Consider the following 19204-nt stretch of genomic DNA (forward strand, 5'->3'; position numbering starts at 1 on the left):
ACCACTGAACCAACCACCTCTCCAGTCCCGTAACAAAAACTTTAAAAGCTGGTCGTGATAGTTCCTCAGGATTCATGTTGTGGTTCCTATAAAGTCCGGATTGCTGTTTTAAACAGGCCGCTTCAGGTTGTATATCATCCACTCTGATCACCCTGATTTTCTTACACTTGGTCTTGGCTTAAAGGTGGAGAAGTATTAATCCTGAGTTTTCTTGCCCATTGTCCATAGCTGACAGGGTAACAAGGGATCTGATCATGCTGCTTGAATTGAATCTTAGTTCAGGGGCTGGAGAGTTGGCTCAATGGTTAAGAGTCTTTGTTGTTCATACAGAGGACCTGGGTTCAATTCCCAGCACCCATGTGGTAACTCTGTCTATAACTCCAGTCCCAAGGGATCTGACACCTTCATCTGACTTCAGGCACCAAAGCACATGGGTGTTGCACATATATGCATGCAGTCAAAGTGCTCATATGTGTAAGATAATAAAATCAATGATCTAAAAATTTCTTTGAAGATTTATCTTATTCCAAGGTCAGTTGATTTCCTATGTGATTGTGAATTTAAACATTCCACTTACCCTGGGTTTCCTACTGATCAAGTGGGTACTGTATTACTTTGGCCCTTATGCTTTTTGCTCTTATCTCTGACTTCCTATGACATATGTTTCTAAAAGTGATGCGTAAGTGATTCCTGTGTTTCTGTCAGATGCTGTGTTGAGTGATGGTAATTTGGAAAGCCGGCTCAGTTCCACAGATGTAGCAGCCAGCCAACATGCACTGGTTTGCGCATTACAAGAACTTGGAAATCTCATACACAGTCTTGGCACTACAGCCGCACCTTTGCTGCAGGAGTCCAGTACAGGTAACTGTTGTTTGTGACTATCTCGATACTGTATTCCACTTGTACTTGAGGAGGAGATCTCCTTCATATGAGTAAGCTAGAGCAAACATAAAGCAGCCATATCTGGTGGCTTAGAACCACCCGTTAACTCTAGCCCCAAGGGGTCTGATGCCCTTGTCCTGCCTCCAAGGGCGTCTGCACATACACTCACACATAACACATACACAAAGTAAAACTTTAAAACATAAAACAATAGATGTCCTTTTTTTTAATGGTTGCTGCCTTTTAATCATCTACAGCTATCCTAGTCTGCCATTGCAACTGTACTCCCAGCAGCGGGTAGGCTACAAGAGCCTCAGCCTGGGGAAATTTTGTTCCCTCAGGCACCGACTAAGAGAACTTATCTAAATCTCTGTCCCGCTAAAGAACTCGGATTCAAAGGTTGAGGTAGAATCCTGCTTCCCAGAGAGGCTGAATAGCAAGCAGTTCATCTCGCATCTGTCCTGTGCTTTTTCTCGCCCCTCCTTATAAACCCTTCTCCACCTGGCTTCTCCCTATAAGTTCCAGTCAGCTGGTTGCTGACACAACCTCTGGACTGCAGGTGAATTTTATTTAACCAAACACATCTTTGCATCATTAAGCAAATGTTCCAGAGTATAAATAAAAGTAACACACCTTAAAATAATATTCTACAACAAACTGATGGATGGATGAATATCTGAGGGGCTTTCTGGGTTGTTTGTTTGTTTGTTTGTTTGTTTGTTTTAATTTGGTGGTTCGTTTGCCTTTTTTCCCCTTTTGTAATTAAAGGTTGTCCTCTGGAGAGGTGTGATAAGCTGCACACCTTTAATCTCAGCACTCAGAAGGCAAAGGCTCCATAGTGAGATCCTGTCTTTACAAAAAGATGAAAAAGTTATTTTCTAGTTCTCCTCATTTCTCTTTCTGAAGACGTTTACTGTAATGGAAAAACTTAGAAGAAAGCCTAGTCCTTTCTCTGCTGCAGTGGAAACCATACTATCTGTAGGGTTCCTCTCGTCAGTGCCTCAGAGATCTTTATATAATAAGTAGTCTTTTTCTTTCTGATAATACTTTTTCATATTTTAGAATAATTTGTCAACATTGTCATATCTTCAATAACAGGAAGTCCTTTAAATTATGCAACTCAGTGGTTTCGAGAGTTCACAGTTGTATGATTACCACCCCTGCAAAACTACGAGATGTTTTTATCACCCAAAAGAGAATCTGGCCATGGCCATGCCCACCTGCCCTTCCCAGCCCCTGGTGACTGCTCCTCCGCTTCCTAGCGCTGTCATCCCTACTCAGGGCGTTTCGTGTCACTGAATTCTGTAAGATGTGGCTGTAGTGACTGGTGTCTTTTCTACCATCCTTCCTGTGGCTTTGTTCTTGTCATATTCCTGCTGAGTGCCTTTGTGTTTACATCATATTTGTGTCTGCAAGCTCTAAATTTCTACAGCAGTCAGCAGGAAACCTCCATGTCTCAAAGATCTGTCTTGAATCATAATAAAGAGAAACTTGTTGCTGTTCACTGTACTCTGTCGTTTTGTAATGTGTTAGCGAGTTAGACCACCGAGGTCCTTGTGAAACCTCAGTTTTAGAAATTGCTCTCAGATAAGAGCCATGCAGTAAATAAGGAGCATTTACCATGTCTCTAATGTGCTGGAGAGAGTGTTTAGAGGAGTAAGGAAGCTGGAAAGAGGACTTGGAGGTGAAGAGTGGAACCCTGAGTTCCAGCCCAGCACTCATGCAGGACGCTCACACCTGCCTGCAGCTCTAGCTCAGGGGATCCAGTGCCTCTGTCCTGTGCAGCACCTGCACTCACTGAGCACACACATAATTAGAAACAGTAAAACAATCTCTCCTTAGAAGGGGGTTTGGACAAGGTCTGACTTCTGAAAGGTGGTTTTGTTATGTACTGGTAATTTTTATGTTACTAGTACAATACTGAATTACAAATGATCTCAAGATAAAATATGAAAAACATCAAGAAATAAAAGTTTTCTTTGTGTATTGACTTGGCATAAGCCTATTTTAATGAGCTAATAGTAGAAGTGACCTCTCCATTAAAAAACAAAAACAGGTCAGTGGCACTACAGGCCTTTGATCCCTGCACTCGGGGCAGAAGCAGGTGGATCTCTGAGTTCAAAGCCAGCCTGGTCTGCAGAGTTCCAGGACAGCCACGGGTATTACACAGAGAAACCCTGTCTAAATAAAAAAAAAAAAAAAAAAAAAATCAAACAAAAAACAAAAGCAATTTTATAATAATATCTCACTTTTTTCATTGTAATTTGGCTTTTCATAGAAGTAGTATATCTTATATACAGGTGGCTATCCATTCTTTTGACTGTCTGGTGGCTTAAATGAGTTCTGTCAGTATACATAAGTTGTTTTGCTCTGTCCCTTCAGGCCTTCTGGATGGCGTCATTTCAATGACTCTGCACCCTAGCGTTTCTGTTCGACTGGCAGCAGCTTGGTGCTTGCACTGCATTGCTGTGGCGTTGCCTTCCCAACTGACACCTCTCTTAGATCGTTGCCTAGGACGGATCAGCACACTTAAGTCTTCACCGGAAGCAGTGACTGGCTTTAGTTTTGCTGTGGCGGCTTTGCTCGGTGCAGTGGCACACTGTCCTTTAGGAATTCCTCATGAAAAGGGCAAGGTAAAGATTTCATTCTCTGTGTAGAGATCTGTTCAGATTTTCCTGAAAATGGGTGGCTGTTGCTATGTCCCCAGTTAAAGTCGTGTGGGGCAGCTGTCTTAAGCAACTGCCTGATTACTCCTCATGTTGAACACTAGCAACAGTCTCTCTGGAAAATAATGTTTGTCCACACTTTTCTCAGGGAATACTTCCTGACCTAGAATGCAGGACTCACAGGTCCTGGCTTTGACCCCACTGGGGTGGGGGAAGGGTTATTTCCCATGCTTTTATAGAAGGATCTCTGTGTAGTAACAGACTCTGCAGTGTATCCAGCCTCGCCATGTATGTCTGTTTAAAATCCCACCGAATACTCTGGCTTCTCAATAGTGCATACATCTCCTGCTCTTTAAAACACCACTACAAGCCTGACTGTGCTTACCTGTAAGGCCGTAGAGATCAGGAGTTGGGGAGTAGCCTGGACTAGTTAGTGGAATCCTGTCTCAAAAAAAAAAAGTAAAGTACAAATAGACTTATGAAAGAATACCTGAGTGTCATTCAATAAACCTAGTTATTGTTAATATTGGTGTCTTCTGAATTATTTTACATATAGTTGTATAAAGTAGATAAGTAATGAATATTTTTAGGAGCTAAGATTTTTCCATATAAGAAAAAAAGATGATTGCGATAGTTACAGCATCAAGAAAGTTAAACAGCCGGGCAGTGGTGGCGCACGCCTTTAATCCCAGTACCTGGGTAGCAGAGGCGGGCGGATCTCTGTGAGTTTGAGGCCAGCTAGTTCCAGGACAAACTTCAAAGCTACAGAGAAACCCCATCTCGAAAACAAAAAAAAAAAAAAAAGTTAAATAAAAGTTCATAAGTTAAATTGAAATTATCACTATGAACTCATAATTTTATTTCTTCAAAATAAATACTTACAGCCTCATTCTTTCTACTAAACGCCTAAAGCAGTAATTAACCAGTAACAGGAAATATCTTGGTGATAAAACTGAGACTTGAAATGTCTTTTTCACTCCCCTCCAAAAGTAGTCAGGGTTCAGTGTGGTGGTAGTGCCCATAATCCCAACACTCAGGAGGCAGAGGTAGGTGGATCTTTGAGTTTGAGGCCAGCCTGGTCTACAGAATGAGTTCCAAGACACAGAGAGATCCTCAAAAAACAAACAAACAAACAACAACAAAAAAGGAATCGGTTCTATTCAAAAATTCCAAACATCTCTTTAGTATTATCAGTGTCATTATAACAAACTAGGTAACTACTTGGAGAAGTACCTTTTTAAAAATTTTTCTTTATCTTATTTGTATGAGTGTTAGCCTGCCTGTGTGTTTGTATATGTGTGTGCACCTCATTCATGCCTGGTGCCCACGGAGGTCAGAGGATAGTATTGGATCCCATGAAATTGGAGTTATGGATGATTGTAAACTGAACATGGGTATTCTGCAAGAGCAATAGGTATTCTTACCTGCTGAGCCATCTCTCCAGCTCCTCCTCTTCTTAGTTATAATAGTGCTGACATGTTATCATCATTGTGTGTTTTAAGTTCATCCTCATTAATTTTGACCTCATACATGTGAAATTTCTTTACATGCCCGCTTGTCCTGATTTGACTGAGTTGGTTGTTTTGGCCTTACTTTTTCTGAGTGCCATCTGAACTGTGGGCCGTGCTCAGCCTATAAGAACTGTCCTCTAGGAGCTGTGTATGCAGCTCCTGTGCTGCTGTCTGTTCAGGGGTGATTGGTAGCAGATTCTTTCTCAGGCTCAGAACCCTTTAAACATACAGGATGTTCACATTGAAATTGAAATACCTGGTTATTTCCCTGTTGTTTACACCGTCTGATTTAGAGATTTTTAATGTAATATTTTATGGAATCCTGCTCCACTGCTCTTGGGAGGGCCATTATGAGCCTTTAAAATATCAAGTTTATATATAGAATTTTATAAAGGGAAGCTTCTATAATGAAACTTCTCTGGTAATTACTGATTAAAGAGGTTAATTGCTTTAAGTGAAGTAAATGAGAAATCTAGACAGCAATGTTTTGAATAGCCTACAGCGTTGTCATGCATGCTTACAAAGAATTGTGCCTCTTTGTGTACAGTTTAGTCTTCTAGTATTTAACCTTGAAAACAGTTGTTTGTAGTTTCCTGTGTGTTCTCCTCCTATCATGGAGCCTGCACAGTTGGCCAGTGTTGTACTTTATTATACATAAGAGTCCGTTTTCCAAGAGATTGTACTTAGTTTCTTTTACTTTCCTACTAATTTGTAAGCTGATTTTTATTACTTTTTCTATACACAAACAGATTATCATGGCATTAGCAGAGGATTTGCTGTGTTCTGCTGCTCAGAACAGTCGCCTGTCGCTACAACGCACACAAGCGGGATGGTTACTGATTGCTGCTCTCATGACGTTAGGTAACAGTGCCTTGGACAATGTCCATAATAAGGAAATGACTTTGTTTTCTGGCTCTACAGGTTGCTTTTAGTGTATATCAGAATTTAAATAACCAAACAAACATTTATCTTACACTGGCTTTAAGAAGATGGCCAGGCTGGGCAGTGATGGTACTCCTCTTGATCCCAGCACTCAGGAGGTAGAGACAGGCAGGTCTCTGAGAGTTCAACAGCAGCCAGGGCTTCATAGTTCCAGGCCAGCCAGAATTTCATAGTGAGACCCTCTCTGAAAGCACACCACCAAAAGATACTTGACACAAACCAGAAGTAGCTTAAAGCTCAACAACAGCCTGGGTAGCATAAGATGATCTTGTCTCAAACAAACAAGAAACCAGGTGAACACTCACTACTTTACTCCCTAAAGTATTTGCAGATATCTTCCAGTTTCTCTGCTAGACCACCTTATCTGCCATAAGTAGAATAAATGCATTTGTTCATTGTGTCTTAAAATAAAAACAAATAGTAAATCTTACAAAAACTTATTTTCCCCTTTAACCCATCGGCACCATCACCATGGCAAGTACAACACCGAACACCAAATAAACATTGTTCATGTCCATCTTTATAAGTTTCTGTAGTTAGAAGGATAGGCAAGAAAACCTCTCATAGCTTGGCAATCCTGCTCTGTGGCTGTGTTTACATTCCTAACACCCACTGAGGTTCTGTGCAGTGTTAAAGGGTTGGGACTTGCTTAAGTTCCATTTATTAAAACATCACTGTTTTATGGGTGTGGCTTATGTCCAGTAACTATGAGACTTTAAATGTTACTACCCTATCACAGTTAAGTTTCTAACATGAATTAGTGGAAGGATATGAAATAATTCATGAATTTAGGTAAATAAGTCATTGTGGATATGAAGTAATTTGATATAAAAAAGAGCTTAAATTAAATAAGTAGTCTTCAGAAAAGAACAACTTCAATATTTTTAAGATTATTAAAAAAATTTATTAGACGAAAGAATCTATTGAATCAGGTTTACCTGGCTTCGTATGTAATGTGAGCTTGTTTTGTTTTGTTCTATTTTGGTTTATTTGCCCCCTGATTTTCTGCCGTCTGTGAGCTGAGTAATTGCAGGAGTGTGTGGTGTGGCTCTGGAAGTGTAAGGCGTTTACAGAGAATGTTGCTCCCTAGAATAGATCATTTTGCAATGTTTATTTGGTGTTCGGTGTTGTACTTGCCATGGTGATGGTGCCGATGGGTTAAAGGGGAAAATAAGTTTTTGTAAGATTTACTATTTGTTTTTATTTTAAGTATATAGGCATTTTGTATGCAGATATGTCTGTGTAGTCTATGGATGCCTGGTTCTTACAGAGGCCAGAGGAGAGTGTTGAATCTCCTCGAACTGGAGTTGCAGATGGCTGTGAGCTGCCTTGTGAGTGCTGGGGATTGAACCCAGGTCCTGTGGGACAGCAGCCAATGCATTTAACTGCCTAGCCCACTTTTCAAATAAGTTATTTATTTCTGTATTTTATGTGCATGTTTTGTCTCCATGTGTGTCTGTGTACCGTGTGCATGCCTGCTACCTGTGGAGGCCAGAAGAGGGTGTTAGATCACCTGGAACTGGAGTTAGAAATAGTTGTGAACTACCATGTGGTTCACTTGAACCCAGATCCTCTGGAAGAGCAGCTGGTGCTCTTAACCCCTGAACAATCTCTCCAGAACCCCCGTACTCCATTAAGTTATTCAAATTGAGGTGTGTGTGCATGCGTGCGTGCGTGCGTGCGTGCGTGCGTGCGTGTGTGTGTGTGTGTGTGTGTGTGTGTGTGTTTGGTTGCAAAGACCTCAGGGAACGTCAGGTATTTCCCTCCATTTTTACACCTTTTCATTTGCGGCAGGGTCTCTTTTGAACCTGGATCTTGTGGGCCTTTGTTGTTGTTGTTAAGCTGGCAGCCGGCAAAACCTGGTGAGCCTCCTTACCATGACACTCGAGACATGTGTGCAACAAGAACTCTTAACCCTGAGTTTTCTGCCCCAGTAAATTCAATGTCTTGAGAAACCATTGCCCATGCAGTGTCATTGCCTGGAGGAAGGTTATACAGGGTTCTTTTCCTTAAAGCAAAAGAGAGGAGGAAGCCTGGCATGGTTGCAGAGTGGGCTGAACTGGGTAGGAGGATTGCAGATTTGAGGTTGGCATGGGCTAGTGAACGAGAGTTTATGTCAAAAAGAAAGAGAAGAGAGATTGATTTGTACATATTTATTGTATATTCATAAACACTACATAAAAATTTAGTTTCTTATGAATATTTAATTATTGTGTTTCCTTGGGCTCCATTTTTTACGTTTGTCCCCCCACCCTTGTGTGTGCTAGATTTGTTGGGGTGTGTGTGTGTGTGTGTGTGTGTTGGGATATATGTGTGTATGTTTATGTATATGCACACTTAGAGACACTAGAGACTGACATCTTATCTCTGGTATTTACTCTCTGCTGTGTCTTTAGAAGCAGTGTATGTCACTGAGTCTGGAGCTCACTGTTTGCTGGACTGGCTGCCAGCTCCATAAACACACACACACAGACACGCACGCACACACACACACAGACACTGGGTAATACATCTTGCCCAGCTTTTTACATGGATGCTGCGCATCCTAAAGAGATCCTTATGCTTGTTCTGTAATTGTTAACAATTGAACCATCTCCCTGGCCCCTACTCATTTCCTTTGTTAGCAGTTTTTAGAATATCTAAAATCCTAAGGCAAGGGGCTCACCTCATGGTAGAGAACTTGCCTAGCATTCATAAAGTGCTAGGTTCAGTACCCAGTACTGCAAAAAAATAAATAGGTGAACTTCTAGAATCTTCTAAAGGAGGTGAGTGGTAATTTTGCCTTTAGATACTATTATAAATTCATGGAATATTATGTTTCTGTTTCAAGTCAGTGTAGTCATTATTCCTTCTGACCCTTATCTTTGGCCCGCTGAAGGATCTGCAGTTTGTTCATATGTCCTTTTTTTTTCTTTTTTATGAAACAGAGTTTCTTTATATAACAGCTCTGGTTGTCCTAGAACTCGCTCTGTAGACCAGGCTGGCCTCGAACTCCCAAGTGCTGGGATTAAAGGGAATATACCACCACTGCCCAGCTATATGTTTTTTTTGAGACAGGATTTCTCTGTGTAGCCATGGCTGTCCTGAATCTCACTCTGTAGACTAAGTTAGCCTCAAACTCAAACCTGTCTCTATGAATCTTCAGACTGAATGGGTCAGAGATCCTGTCTCCACCCACCTTATGTTTCTATTTCCATCTCCCTAGTGCCGGGATCAAAGACTTGATTCTCCCAAGTACTGGATCAACGGCGTGAGATCCCACGTCCTGGGTTCAAAGTTGTATGCCACCACTGCCTGACCTCTATGACTAACTCTTGGCTAGCTCTGCCCTCTGATTTCATGCAAGCTTTGTTGAAGCACAAATTATCACCACAGTAGCAGGCACCTTTACCTGAGCTGTCTCGCCAGCCTGTTGTTGCTTTTGAATCTTGACCTCAGAGCAAATTGCTGTCAACATTGAACACTAGAAAGCTTGTCAGTGTGGTCAATGCCTCCAGGCTTAGCACTGGGAGGCTAAGGCAGGAGGATCATGAGTTCCCAAGTGCACCTCCCAAAATAAACAGGCTAGAGAGATGGCTCAGAAGCTAGGAGTGCTTGTTCTTGCAGAGGACCTGAGTTTGGTTTCCAGCTCCCATAGTCAGGTAGCTCACTACTGCCTATAACTCCAACTTCAGGAATCTGCAACCTCTTCTGGCTTCCATGGGACACTGCACTTATATGCATACCCAAATACAGACACACATATATACTTATAATTAAAAAATAAAAGAAATTTGCTCTGTGGATTGTCACAATTTTACTTGTTGCTGTGGCAATTGTACCTTCCATTTATGTGGTACTTGTCAGTTTTTTCAAGGGCATTGAAATACACTCTGCCAGAGGAGACACAGCTGGAAGTTGACACCCCAGCCCAAGCTTTGCTGCTGCATCCCTTTTTTCTTTTCTGTGCTCCAACACTTCTAGTAGTGGTTCATTCAGTCGTAGATTCATTGGGAACCAGAAAACAGAAAGATACAAAACGTTGCAGTTGTGAATTAAAATACATTCACCCTAAGAGCTTCAGAGTCACCTCAGGTTCCTCCCGCAGGCCCTGCCGTGGTCAGCCGTCATCTCGCTCGCGTCCTGCTGCTGTGGAAGTGTGTCTTCCCAGCCTCTCCCAAAGACCTAGAAACAGAGAAAAGCCGAGGAGATTCGTTTACGTGGCAAGTAACCCTGGAGGGCCGAGCTGGCGCTCTCTGTGGTAGGTTGACTGTCATCTCTCTCCTCTTCCCTCTATAGGTGTTCTGTGTGCTTCCTTTCGTGTAAAGGACAGGGTTCTGACTAGGGTCTCCATACCTGGATGGAATTGGTTAGCTGATGACGACTGAGAGTGGCAGCCAGCCACATTAGAGAGGGGTGCCCTAGACTGATAACTATCAAGTGCTGGGATTAAGTGCTTGGGCCACTATGCCCAGCTTTGACTTCTTTTTCTTTTTTTAAACTTCTGAGCTCCAGAGTAAATACAGCCCCAAGGACAATAGCATTTTGTTAATTTACTAATTTCTTAGCGATCCCAGGATTTTTTTTTTTTAATTATCTCATATAATACATATTGGCTATAGTTTCCCCACTCCACTCCTCCTCCATTTCCCTTCAGAAAAGAGCAGGCCTCCCATGGTGTCAACCAAACACAACATAACAAGATACAATAAGACTAAGCACCAATCCTCATATCAAACACCAAGCTGACAACCATAGCATACATACAGAGGACCTAGTACAGATCATGCAGGCTCTATGCTGCTTCAGTCTCTGCGAGACCCTATGAGCCCTGCTAGGTTGAGTCTGTGGGCCATGGTCTCGTGGTGTCCTCAACCCCTCTAGCTCCTACAATCCTTCATCCCTTTTTTTGGGGGGAGGGGAGGGTTCCCTAAGCTCCGCCTAATGTTTGACTTGGTTCTCTGTATCTGCTCCCATCAGTTGCTGATGATGATTGGGCTTGGCACCCATCTGTTCTTCTGATTGGCCAGAAAGTCTTGAAAAATAAAGAGATGGAAGATACTAGCTTCCTTTTTAGCGTTAGAATTTCGAAATGTTTTTTGTTTTGAGCACACTTCTCTGTAACATTGCTGATGGTATACATAGCTGAATGCTCTAGTTTCATGGCTGATTACTCTGTACCAAGGAGATGTCTGTTCTCATTTTCAGCTGTCAAGAGCCTCATTTCCCACTGTGGTGATCTTCTTACTGAGGAAGTAACTCAGTGTCTTCTGCCACCACTTCCCTGCGCTGTGGATTTGTTGACTCAGTAAGGACCAACTGTTTGGACTGGTAGAGTTTCCTGAGTGTAGTGAGGGGCTGCGCGGGCAGGCCTGCTTTTCATCCCGCCCGGATCCCACACAGCTAGCTTTACACCCTAAATAACAGCACACAAACTGCGTTCATTTAAACACTGCCTGGCCCATTAGTTTCAGCCTCTTACTCACACCTTGACTAACCCATATCAAATAATCTGTGTAACACCACGAGTGGTGTCTTACCGGGAAAGATTCAGCGTGTCCGACCTGGCGGCTGGCTCCATGTATGCCCACATTCCAGAAGAGGGCACCAGATCTCATTACAGACGGCTGTGAGCCACCATGTGGTTGCTGGGAATAGAACTCAGGACCTCTGGAAGAGCAGTCATTGCTCTTAATCTCTGAGAGCAGTTAGTTGCCCTCTGTATGCTATCCCTAGATACATTGTTAAGACGAGCCAATATGGTTGGTTATTTTTGCAAGGGAAGGCAATCATGTAGATGTGTGACTTTCCTTTTTTTAGGCTAGGATCTTGAGAGGAAATGCATATTAAAAGGGAAGGAAAATTACTTGGTGAATAATATACCTTCCATACAGGCAGATTTAACAGGAAATTAAATCTTAAGCCTGCTAACCTTTGCAGGTATGCATCGTATTGGTTTGTTAGTGCTGTTCTATGTTCCTAAGTGCTATATGCTTGTTAACACTTCCAGGTTTCTGTGTGTTTATACTTCTCCTAAACTGATTTAACATCTCTCTGATAAAACACGGGGAAAAGCCAGCACTTTTTATAGTATGTGTGTAGGTGTGAATGAGTGAGTATATGTGTATATGTATGTAAAACTTCCAGTCATAAGCACTAATTTATAAATTACTAATGTATAGAGAAAAATCTTTGCAAAGATTTTTAATACATTGTTTTATGTATAAAGAAAAATATATTTAGGGTATGACCTGTAAAAAACAATAATAGAGTAAATATCATTGAATCAAATACGGGTAGAGCAGGGGCTACAAACGTTTGCTATTAAGGGCCTATTAATTTGCTATTAAATATATTGAGCTTTATAGGCTATAAGGTCTGCACTGAAATTGCTCAGCTCTTACAGCCCAGAAGGAATCTCATGAGATGTGAGTGGAGAGACAGATGTGTCTGTAGTCCAGCATGTCTTGACTTATGAGACAGACAAATGAGAGCATAAGCAACAGACATGCCTTTCCTTTTAGGTTGTTTGTCCTCTGATTTATATGACTTTTTAGATATCCGCAATACTATTGCTATCCATTAAAATACTAAATTTTTTTTATTAATATGTTCTTAAATGTCACATCTTTTACTTGGTGTTTTTTGGGAAGGACGGGGGTTGATTTAGGTGTTTTTGTTTTTTGATAGGGTCTCTCTATGTATCCCTGGCTGTCCTAGAACCAGACTGACCTTGAACTCACAGAGATCCATATCTGCCTTTTCTCTCAAGTGCTGGGATTCAAGATGTGTGCCACACACCAGCACCCATCTTACATATTTTTGCTTTGATTTTCTTATATTTCAAGGTTTTTTTATGCTTAAATCTTTATTCCATCTTAAGTTGGAGTTCCTATTTAGAATGGGGTAGAAGTCTGTCCCAGTGTATTTATACTGCTGTGACTGAACGCCTCAGACCAGCCAACTCAGAGAACAGAAATATGTGTTTGCAGTTCTGGGGATTGCGAGTCTGCATCCAGGAGAGGACAGATTAACGTCTGTAAGAACCTGCTGTCCATCTCCAGCATGACACCTTCTTCCTCCATCCTTTGAAGAGGGCGAATGGTGTGTCCTCATGTGGCAGCAGGAACATTTGTCAAAACATTCCATAAAGTCACCAGTCATTCATGAGGACAGAGGCAGAAGGCCCAGCTGTAAGCGGAGACTGCGCATTTGTTTCCCAGCCGCCCAGACCTGAATAATCACACAGAAACTAGATAAATTACAACACTGTTTGGTCAGTGGCTCAAACGTATTTCTAGCTGCTCTTATATCTTAAATTAACCCATTTCTGCTAATCTGTGTATCACTATGAGGCTGTGGCTTACCGAGTAATGTTCTGAGTGTCTATCTCCTTTGGCAGCTATATAGCGTCTCCTTAACTCCTACTCTCTCTCTCTCTCTCTCTCTCTCTCTCTATCTATCTATCTATCTATCTTCTCTCTCTCTCTATCTCTCTCTATCGCTGTTCAAATTTCCTGCGTGGCTTTATTTATTCTGCTCAGTCATTAGCCGAAGCAGCTTTATTCATCAACCAATAAAAGCAACACATACACAGAGGCCATCCCACATCACCCAGCCATTCAACAGTATTGGACTTAGGATTTATTTTCTATTAGTTAATTTCTTTGGGTTTAATGAATAGCACTTAATTAACTACCTCTGTGTGACTTTAAGCCACCAGGGCATGTTTAATCTTCTCTCACCTCTTCTGGAGAATTTGGAGCCAGAAGTGCTGAGGCATGCCCTAGTCCTAGGGAGGCAAAGGCAGGTAGATCTCTGAATTTAAGGCCATCCTGGTCTGCATTGCTAGTTCCAGTCTAGCCAAGACTGCATGGTGAGATTCTGTCCCGAAAAGGACTTCACGATGAGGCTGCTTCTGGAGCTTCCCCTTCTCTGGAACTTCAAAAAGTCTGGTCAGCCCATATCAGCAGTGCAGGCACCTCTGTTTGCCCTTATCTGCTCCCCGCCCAGCACCCACAGCTTAGAGAGTGAATGCAGAGCTGTGGATCCTCTTCAGTAGGAGCGCCTTCCAGCAGCTTTCTCAAGGTTGCCTGGCTGACCCTGTGATCCATAGCATTCCCCCAGCACCCGGGTGCTTCTGGCGTTTGCAGATGTGGCTGAGGCCACCCTCCTGGATGGCGTGTCCACTGCCGAAAAAGGCAGGGGCTAAGTAAATGTTCAACACGTGAGTTTTCAAGGACAGAAAATTCAAACCAGGCAAAGGTCCAGTTTCATTTTCTTTATCATGTGGAAAGCTCACTATCTTGTGCTTCACTTTAACATCTACCCTTCTTCTGTGATACCATCACTCTTCCCGCGACTGCCTCCCAAAACACGCGTGACTCTCTCTGTGCCCTCATTGCCACCGCTGGTCTGCTTGCCTGCCTCTTTGTCAACACACCATGTTTGTAATGAATTACACCTTAGAGCAAGCCCTTCAACCTTTTTAAGGCTATTGGCATTTATACACTTTGTATCATCTCCTATTGAAATTTTTTTTGTAAACTGAATCTATATATAAATATGAAGAAAATTTAAATTTTTATAGTATTTTGAACCTGATATTTCTCTATTATCAGAGTGTCTTACAAATAAAACTGTTATACTTTTAAAGACTCAGTTACCAGCTACGTTTTGTTGTTTCAGTTATTAAATAAGTGGTGTGTGTTTATATGATCTGTTCATTGGTACTGTATGAAAATGTAACTGAGTCACACGGCAGTGGCACATACCATTAATCCCAGCACCAGGAGACAGAGGCAAGTGGATCTCTAAGTTAGAGGCCAGCCTGGTCTACAAAATGAGTTTCAGGTCAGCCAAAGCTACATAGAGAAACCTTTTCTAGAAAAATGAAGGGAGGGAGGGAGGGAGGGAGGGAGTAAAAGGAAGGAAAAGGAAGGAAAAGAAAAACAGAATGTATCTGGTCTGTTTGTCAACCACCTTTCTGGTCATATCCGTGTTAAAAACGAATGTGTAGGACTGGACAGGTGCCTCAGAGGATGAAGCACTTGTTGCATAAGCATGAGAGCCAGAGTTCGGATCTTCTGATTCCATCCTAAAACCAGGGAGGCACACTCTAGAGGCAGAGATGGTGGGTCCCTGGGGAAAGCCATCTAGTTAGACTGGCTAGAACTGGCAAGCTCTGGGTAGAGAGTAAGAAAACACTTGTTACCTCTACATACTCATGTACACACCAGTGTGACCACACATGTGTTGACACGTTGTTGACACACATGCACACACATAATTGTAGATCTAGATTTTGCCCCTCATAGTCCTTACTGTCATATTGTGTCTTCTATGTGCTTATTCATTCTACAAGTGCATTTGGCCAGTTCATAGAGTCTGTGTGGAATTACAGGTAGAGCACACTTAAAATTCCAGCACATAGGAGGCAAATAATCACCGCAAATTCAAAACTAACATGCACTCCAAAGCAAATTGCAGGTTATCCTGTCTTGCATAGTTGAGATCATGTTTTTAAAAAGCATACAAGTGAGTTGGGGGGATGGTTCAGTGCTCAAAAGCACTGGCTGCTCTTCCAGAGGATCCAGGTTCAATTCCCAGCATGCATTTTGCAGTACAAAAACCATCTGTAACTCCAGTTTCTGATGATTTGGTGACCTCTTCTGGCCTCCACAGCACCAGGCATGCCCCAGGTGCACAGACATACATACAAGCAAAAACCTGCACACATAATCCTTGTAAAAAAAATTTTTAAACCAAGGCATAAAAACACCCACATAGAATTCACATACAGTGTGTACATATAGTCTCAGTCCCTCAGGAGATTGAGACTGGAGGGTTGTTTGAGTAATCAAGCCTAAGCAGTGTAACCGCTCTCTTTTTTCAAAAAGCCAGATGTGATTAACAGACACATGGAAAGTAGAGTCTGGCAGAGCACACATTTGAAGCCAGCCTAGAACCTCTCAAAAAATAAAACAACAGGAATCCTAAATAGAGGGTTGTCAAGGATCATTTTAGATATTTTGTTTTGTTTTAAGACAGGGTCTCTCTATACATCCCTGACTGTCCTGGAACTCACTCTGTAGGCTAGACTGGCCTAGAACTCACAGATCTTCTGCCTCTGCCTCCCAAGTGCTGGTATTAAAGGTGTGCACCTCCATGCCCCACCTGATATTTTGTCTTGACAGTGATATTTGCTGTAGACTTCTCTTTTAAGTGCGTGCTATTTTAGAACATGGTTTTTGTTTTAGTTTTTAAACTAGTTTGATTTATAGCGAATGTGATAAACTTTAAGAAACTTACTGATCAGTCTTATGAGCTTCTGGATGTGGTTTTGTTATTGCTTTCTTTATATATAGTCATAGGTATTCTGTTCTATTTCTTTCTTATACTATCTTTTCCATGAAGTATTGAAATGTTATTAGCCCCATAGAATAAGGTTTCATTGTGAGAATTTATGTGTGCCACATAAAACTTACTGAGGCCATCCATCTGAAATTTCATTTTTTTTTTTTTTTGTTTTTTGTTGTTTGAGACAGGGTTTCTCTGTAGCTTTGGAGCCTGTCCTGGAATGAGCTCTTGTAGACCAGGCTGGCCTTGAACTCACAGAGATCCACCTGCCTCTACCTGCAGAGTGCTGGGATTAAAGGTGTGTGCCACGACCGCCCAGCTGAATTTTTTTTTTAATACTGCAAAATCCATTTCTTGTTTCTGACTTTGTGAGGTCTATTTGGGGAATGTTCTGTGCTCTTTGTCTGTTTAAGTAAAATTTGGCAAGTAAATTTTTCTAAAAGATTTTCTAATACAGCGTTATCTTTGGAGGATTTAGCATGAAGTTGTTCCTAGCATTATCTCTTAAAAGTTTTCTGTAACTGTAGTGTCCCTTTATTCTGAAGAAGTTTTAATCATGATTTTTCTTGTCTTTCCTGTTGAGTCTCACTAAGAGCATACCTGTAAAGCTTTCTGAAAAATAGCCTTGTTCATGTTAAAATTTCTTTTTTATGTCTTCATTTTCTGTAACTTCTTTTTCTTAAACTCTTGTTCTTTTTTAAAAACCTTAGTTCTTTCATGACTATCAAGGTGACGTTTATAAAATAAAACCAATGTTTATTTTACTTTATTTGTTGAATTAATTTTCTACCTAATAGATCTTTGTTTCTGGCAAATGCCAAGTTATAATTTTAAAATTTTATAGTAGAGTTTATGGTTTCCAGTATAATAAATACTTAACAGTCTTTGAAATGAAAGCTGACTTTATGGTTTCACTTTATGAAGTCTGTCAGAAAAATTATTATTGTCGTTGTTTTGTTGGATTGTTTTGTTGGTTTGGTTGCTGTGGCCGGAATAAAACCCAGGCCTCCTATGTTAGTCAGACACTCTACCCCTGAGCTGTATTCTTAGAATCCCATGTAGACTTATGATGTCACCTTACTTTAAAACATAGATTAGCACTAATGCTTATTATCTTGTGTTTATATGTTGACCTGTTCCATGTTTATACATTTCCATATAACATACACACTAAGATACACTTTTTCTTTTGTTTTAAGGCTTTCTTCAATACTAAAAACATATGGAAATTCTTTGAAAACACCATCAGTAGTTTATAGACAGAGGCTTTATGAACTACTGATTTTATTACCTCCTGAAACCTATAAAGGTATGTGCCTTAGACCAAAATGTTTTGTTGTTTGTGACCAGTTTGGTACCTAGAAATCAGTAGATGTTAAATGCTTGACTGAGTTAATGGATAGTAATGGTTATTGTTTTTTCTTGTGTATACATAGCTGAGGATGCCCTTGAATTCCTGACCCTCCCACTTCTGCTTCCTGCGTGCTGGGATTGCAGGTTTGCGCCAGTGTGCCGCACGTAAAGCATGGTTTTAAACTGGATGATGGTGGTGCACACCTTTAATCCCAGCACTCGCAAGGCAGAGACAGGTGGATCTCTGTGAGTTCAAGACCAGCCTGATCTACAGAGTGAGTTCCAGGACAGGCTCTAAAGCTACAAAGAGAAACCTTGTCTCAAAAAACAAAAACAAACAAACATGGTTTTAGTATAATACATTGCTGCTCTAACTGAATAATTGAAGGCATTTATTTCTGGAGTTGAAAGTTGACATTTGTACTCCGGGGACATCTGTCTTCTTTTGAATACTTAAGCCATGTTAAGTTGCATGTTACTGCATTCCTTATGAAGCTACATGTTTTTGCTCATCTCCTTTTTCACATTAAAGTAATACAACATATGCCACATTAATTCAGAATACTAATATACAACGTCCTGTCTTGACTTTCGCTATTATGTTTGTGTATGTATATACCAAAGTGTTCACTGTTGCCATGTGGGTTAAATGTCCTAGAAAGAACTGCCAAATTAGTTCATCACCATTACTCAGGAGCCATCAACTAACTCACTGTTTTATGTTTAGTGCTGCTCTGAAAATAGTAAATAACCATTACTTCATTTATCCTAGGATAATGTGATGGTCTCATTATATTTTCCTCTCATAGTAAATGCTTAGAGAGTTTATGAGTGTACTCAAACTCGTATCTAGTACATGGTGGGATTGAGACTGATATACGAGTTTGTACAAACTCTGCTGGGTTTAGTGGCACACATTCTAATCTTTGAACTGGGAGCCCAACCTAAGATTAAGGAGATTGTGAGTTCAAGGCCAGCCTATACTGCCCAGTACCACTGGTGAGTTCTTATCTTAAAAAGACAAACAAAAAAAAAGGTTTATTTCATATTGCCCTGCCTCCACTAGAAACCTCAAAGGCAGTCCCTGCTTAGCCCAAGTCTGTGTCACCGTGTGCTTCTCTAGAAGGTCATGGGACCTCACAACACCCTGGGGACCATTTCAGTGCTACATGGCTTAACAGCCTAAACCCTCAAGATTTATACTTTAAAATCCATACATCAGTATAAAATTTCAGTGAGTTGAGTTTTTAAACATTTAGAATGTAAGAATATAAACTTAGTCTATAGACTATTTTCTGATAAGGGAGGACATTAGTCTACCTTTGAAGAACTTTAAGGAAAAGGAAAAATAAACCTTGAATTTGTTTTTTATTTGTGTTTTTTTTAAAGATTTACTTACTTATGATGTACACAGTGTTCAGCCTCCATGTCTATAGCAGATAATGATTCTGTTGGTTGGTTGGTTGGTTGATTTTTCAAGACAGGGTTTCTCGGTATAGCCCTCCCTAACTG

At 41.1% G+C, this 19204-nt stretch overlaps 1 protein-coding gene across 2 annotated transcripts in view; it reads left to right on the top strand.

The window, feature by feature from the left end:
• The window catches only part of Heatr5a (HEAT repeat containing 5A), a 104968-nt gene that overhangs the window by 27972 nt on the left and 57792 nt on the right, over nucleotides 1-19204 (top strand). For both annotated transcript variants that reach the window (XM_038337405.2, XM_038337406.2), the window contains exons 9-14: nucleotides 706-861; nucleotides 3265-3515; nucleotides 5809-5920; nucleotides 10089-10241; nucleotides 11189-11288; nucleotides 17539-17648. In XM_038337405.2, coding sequence (XP_038193333.1) covers nucleotides 706-861; nucleotides 3265-3515; nucleotides 5809-5920; nucleotides 10089-10241; nucleotides 11189-11288; nucleotides 17539-17648 — 882 coding nt within the window. The remainder of the gene's footprint in view (nucleotides 1-705; nucleotides 862-3264; nucleotides 3516-5808; nucleotides 5921-10088; nucleotides 10242-11188; nucleotides 11289-17538; nucleotides 17649-19204) is intronic.

Source organism: Arvicola amphibius, chromosome 7 (assembly GCF_903992535.2).
Source record: "Arvicola amphibius chromosome 7, mArvAmp1.2, whole genome shotgun sequence".
Lineage (NCBI taxonomy): Eukaryota > Metazoa > Chordata > Mammalia > Rodentia > Cricetidae > Arvicola > Arvicola amphibius.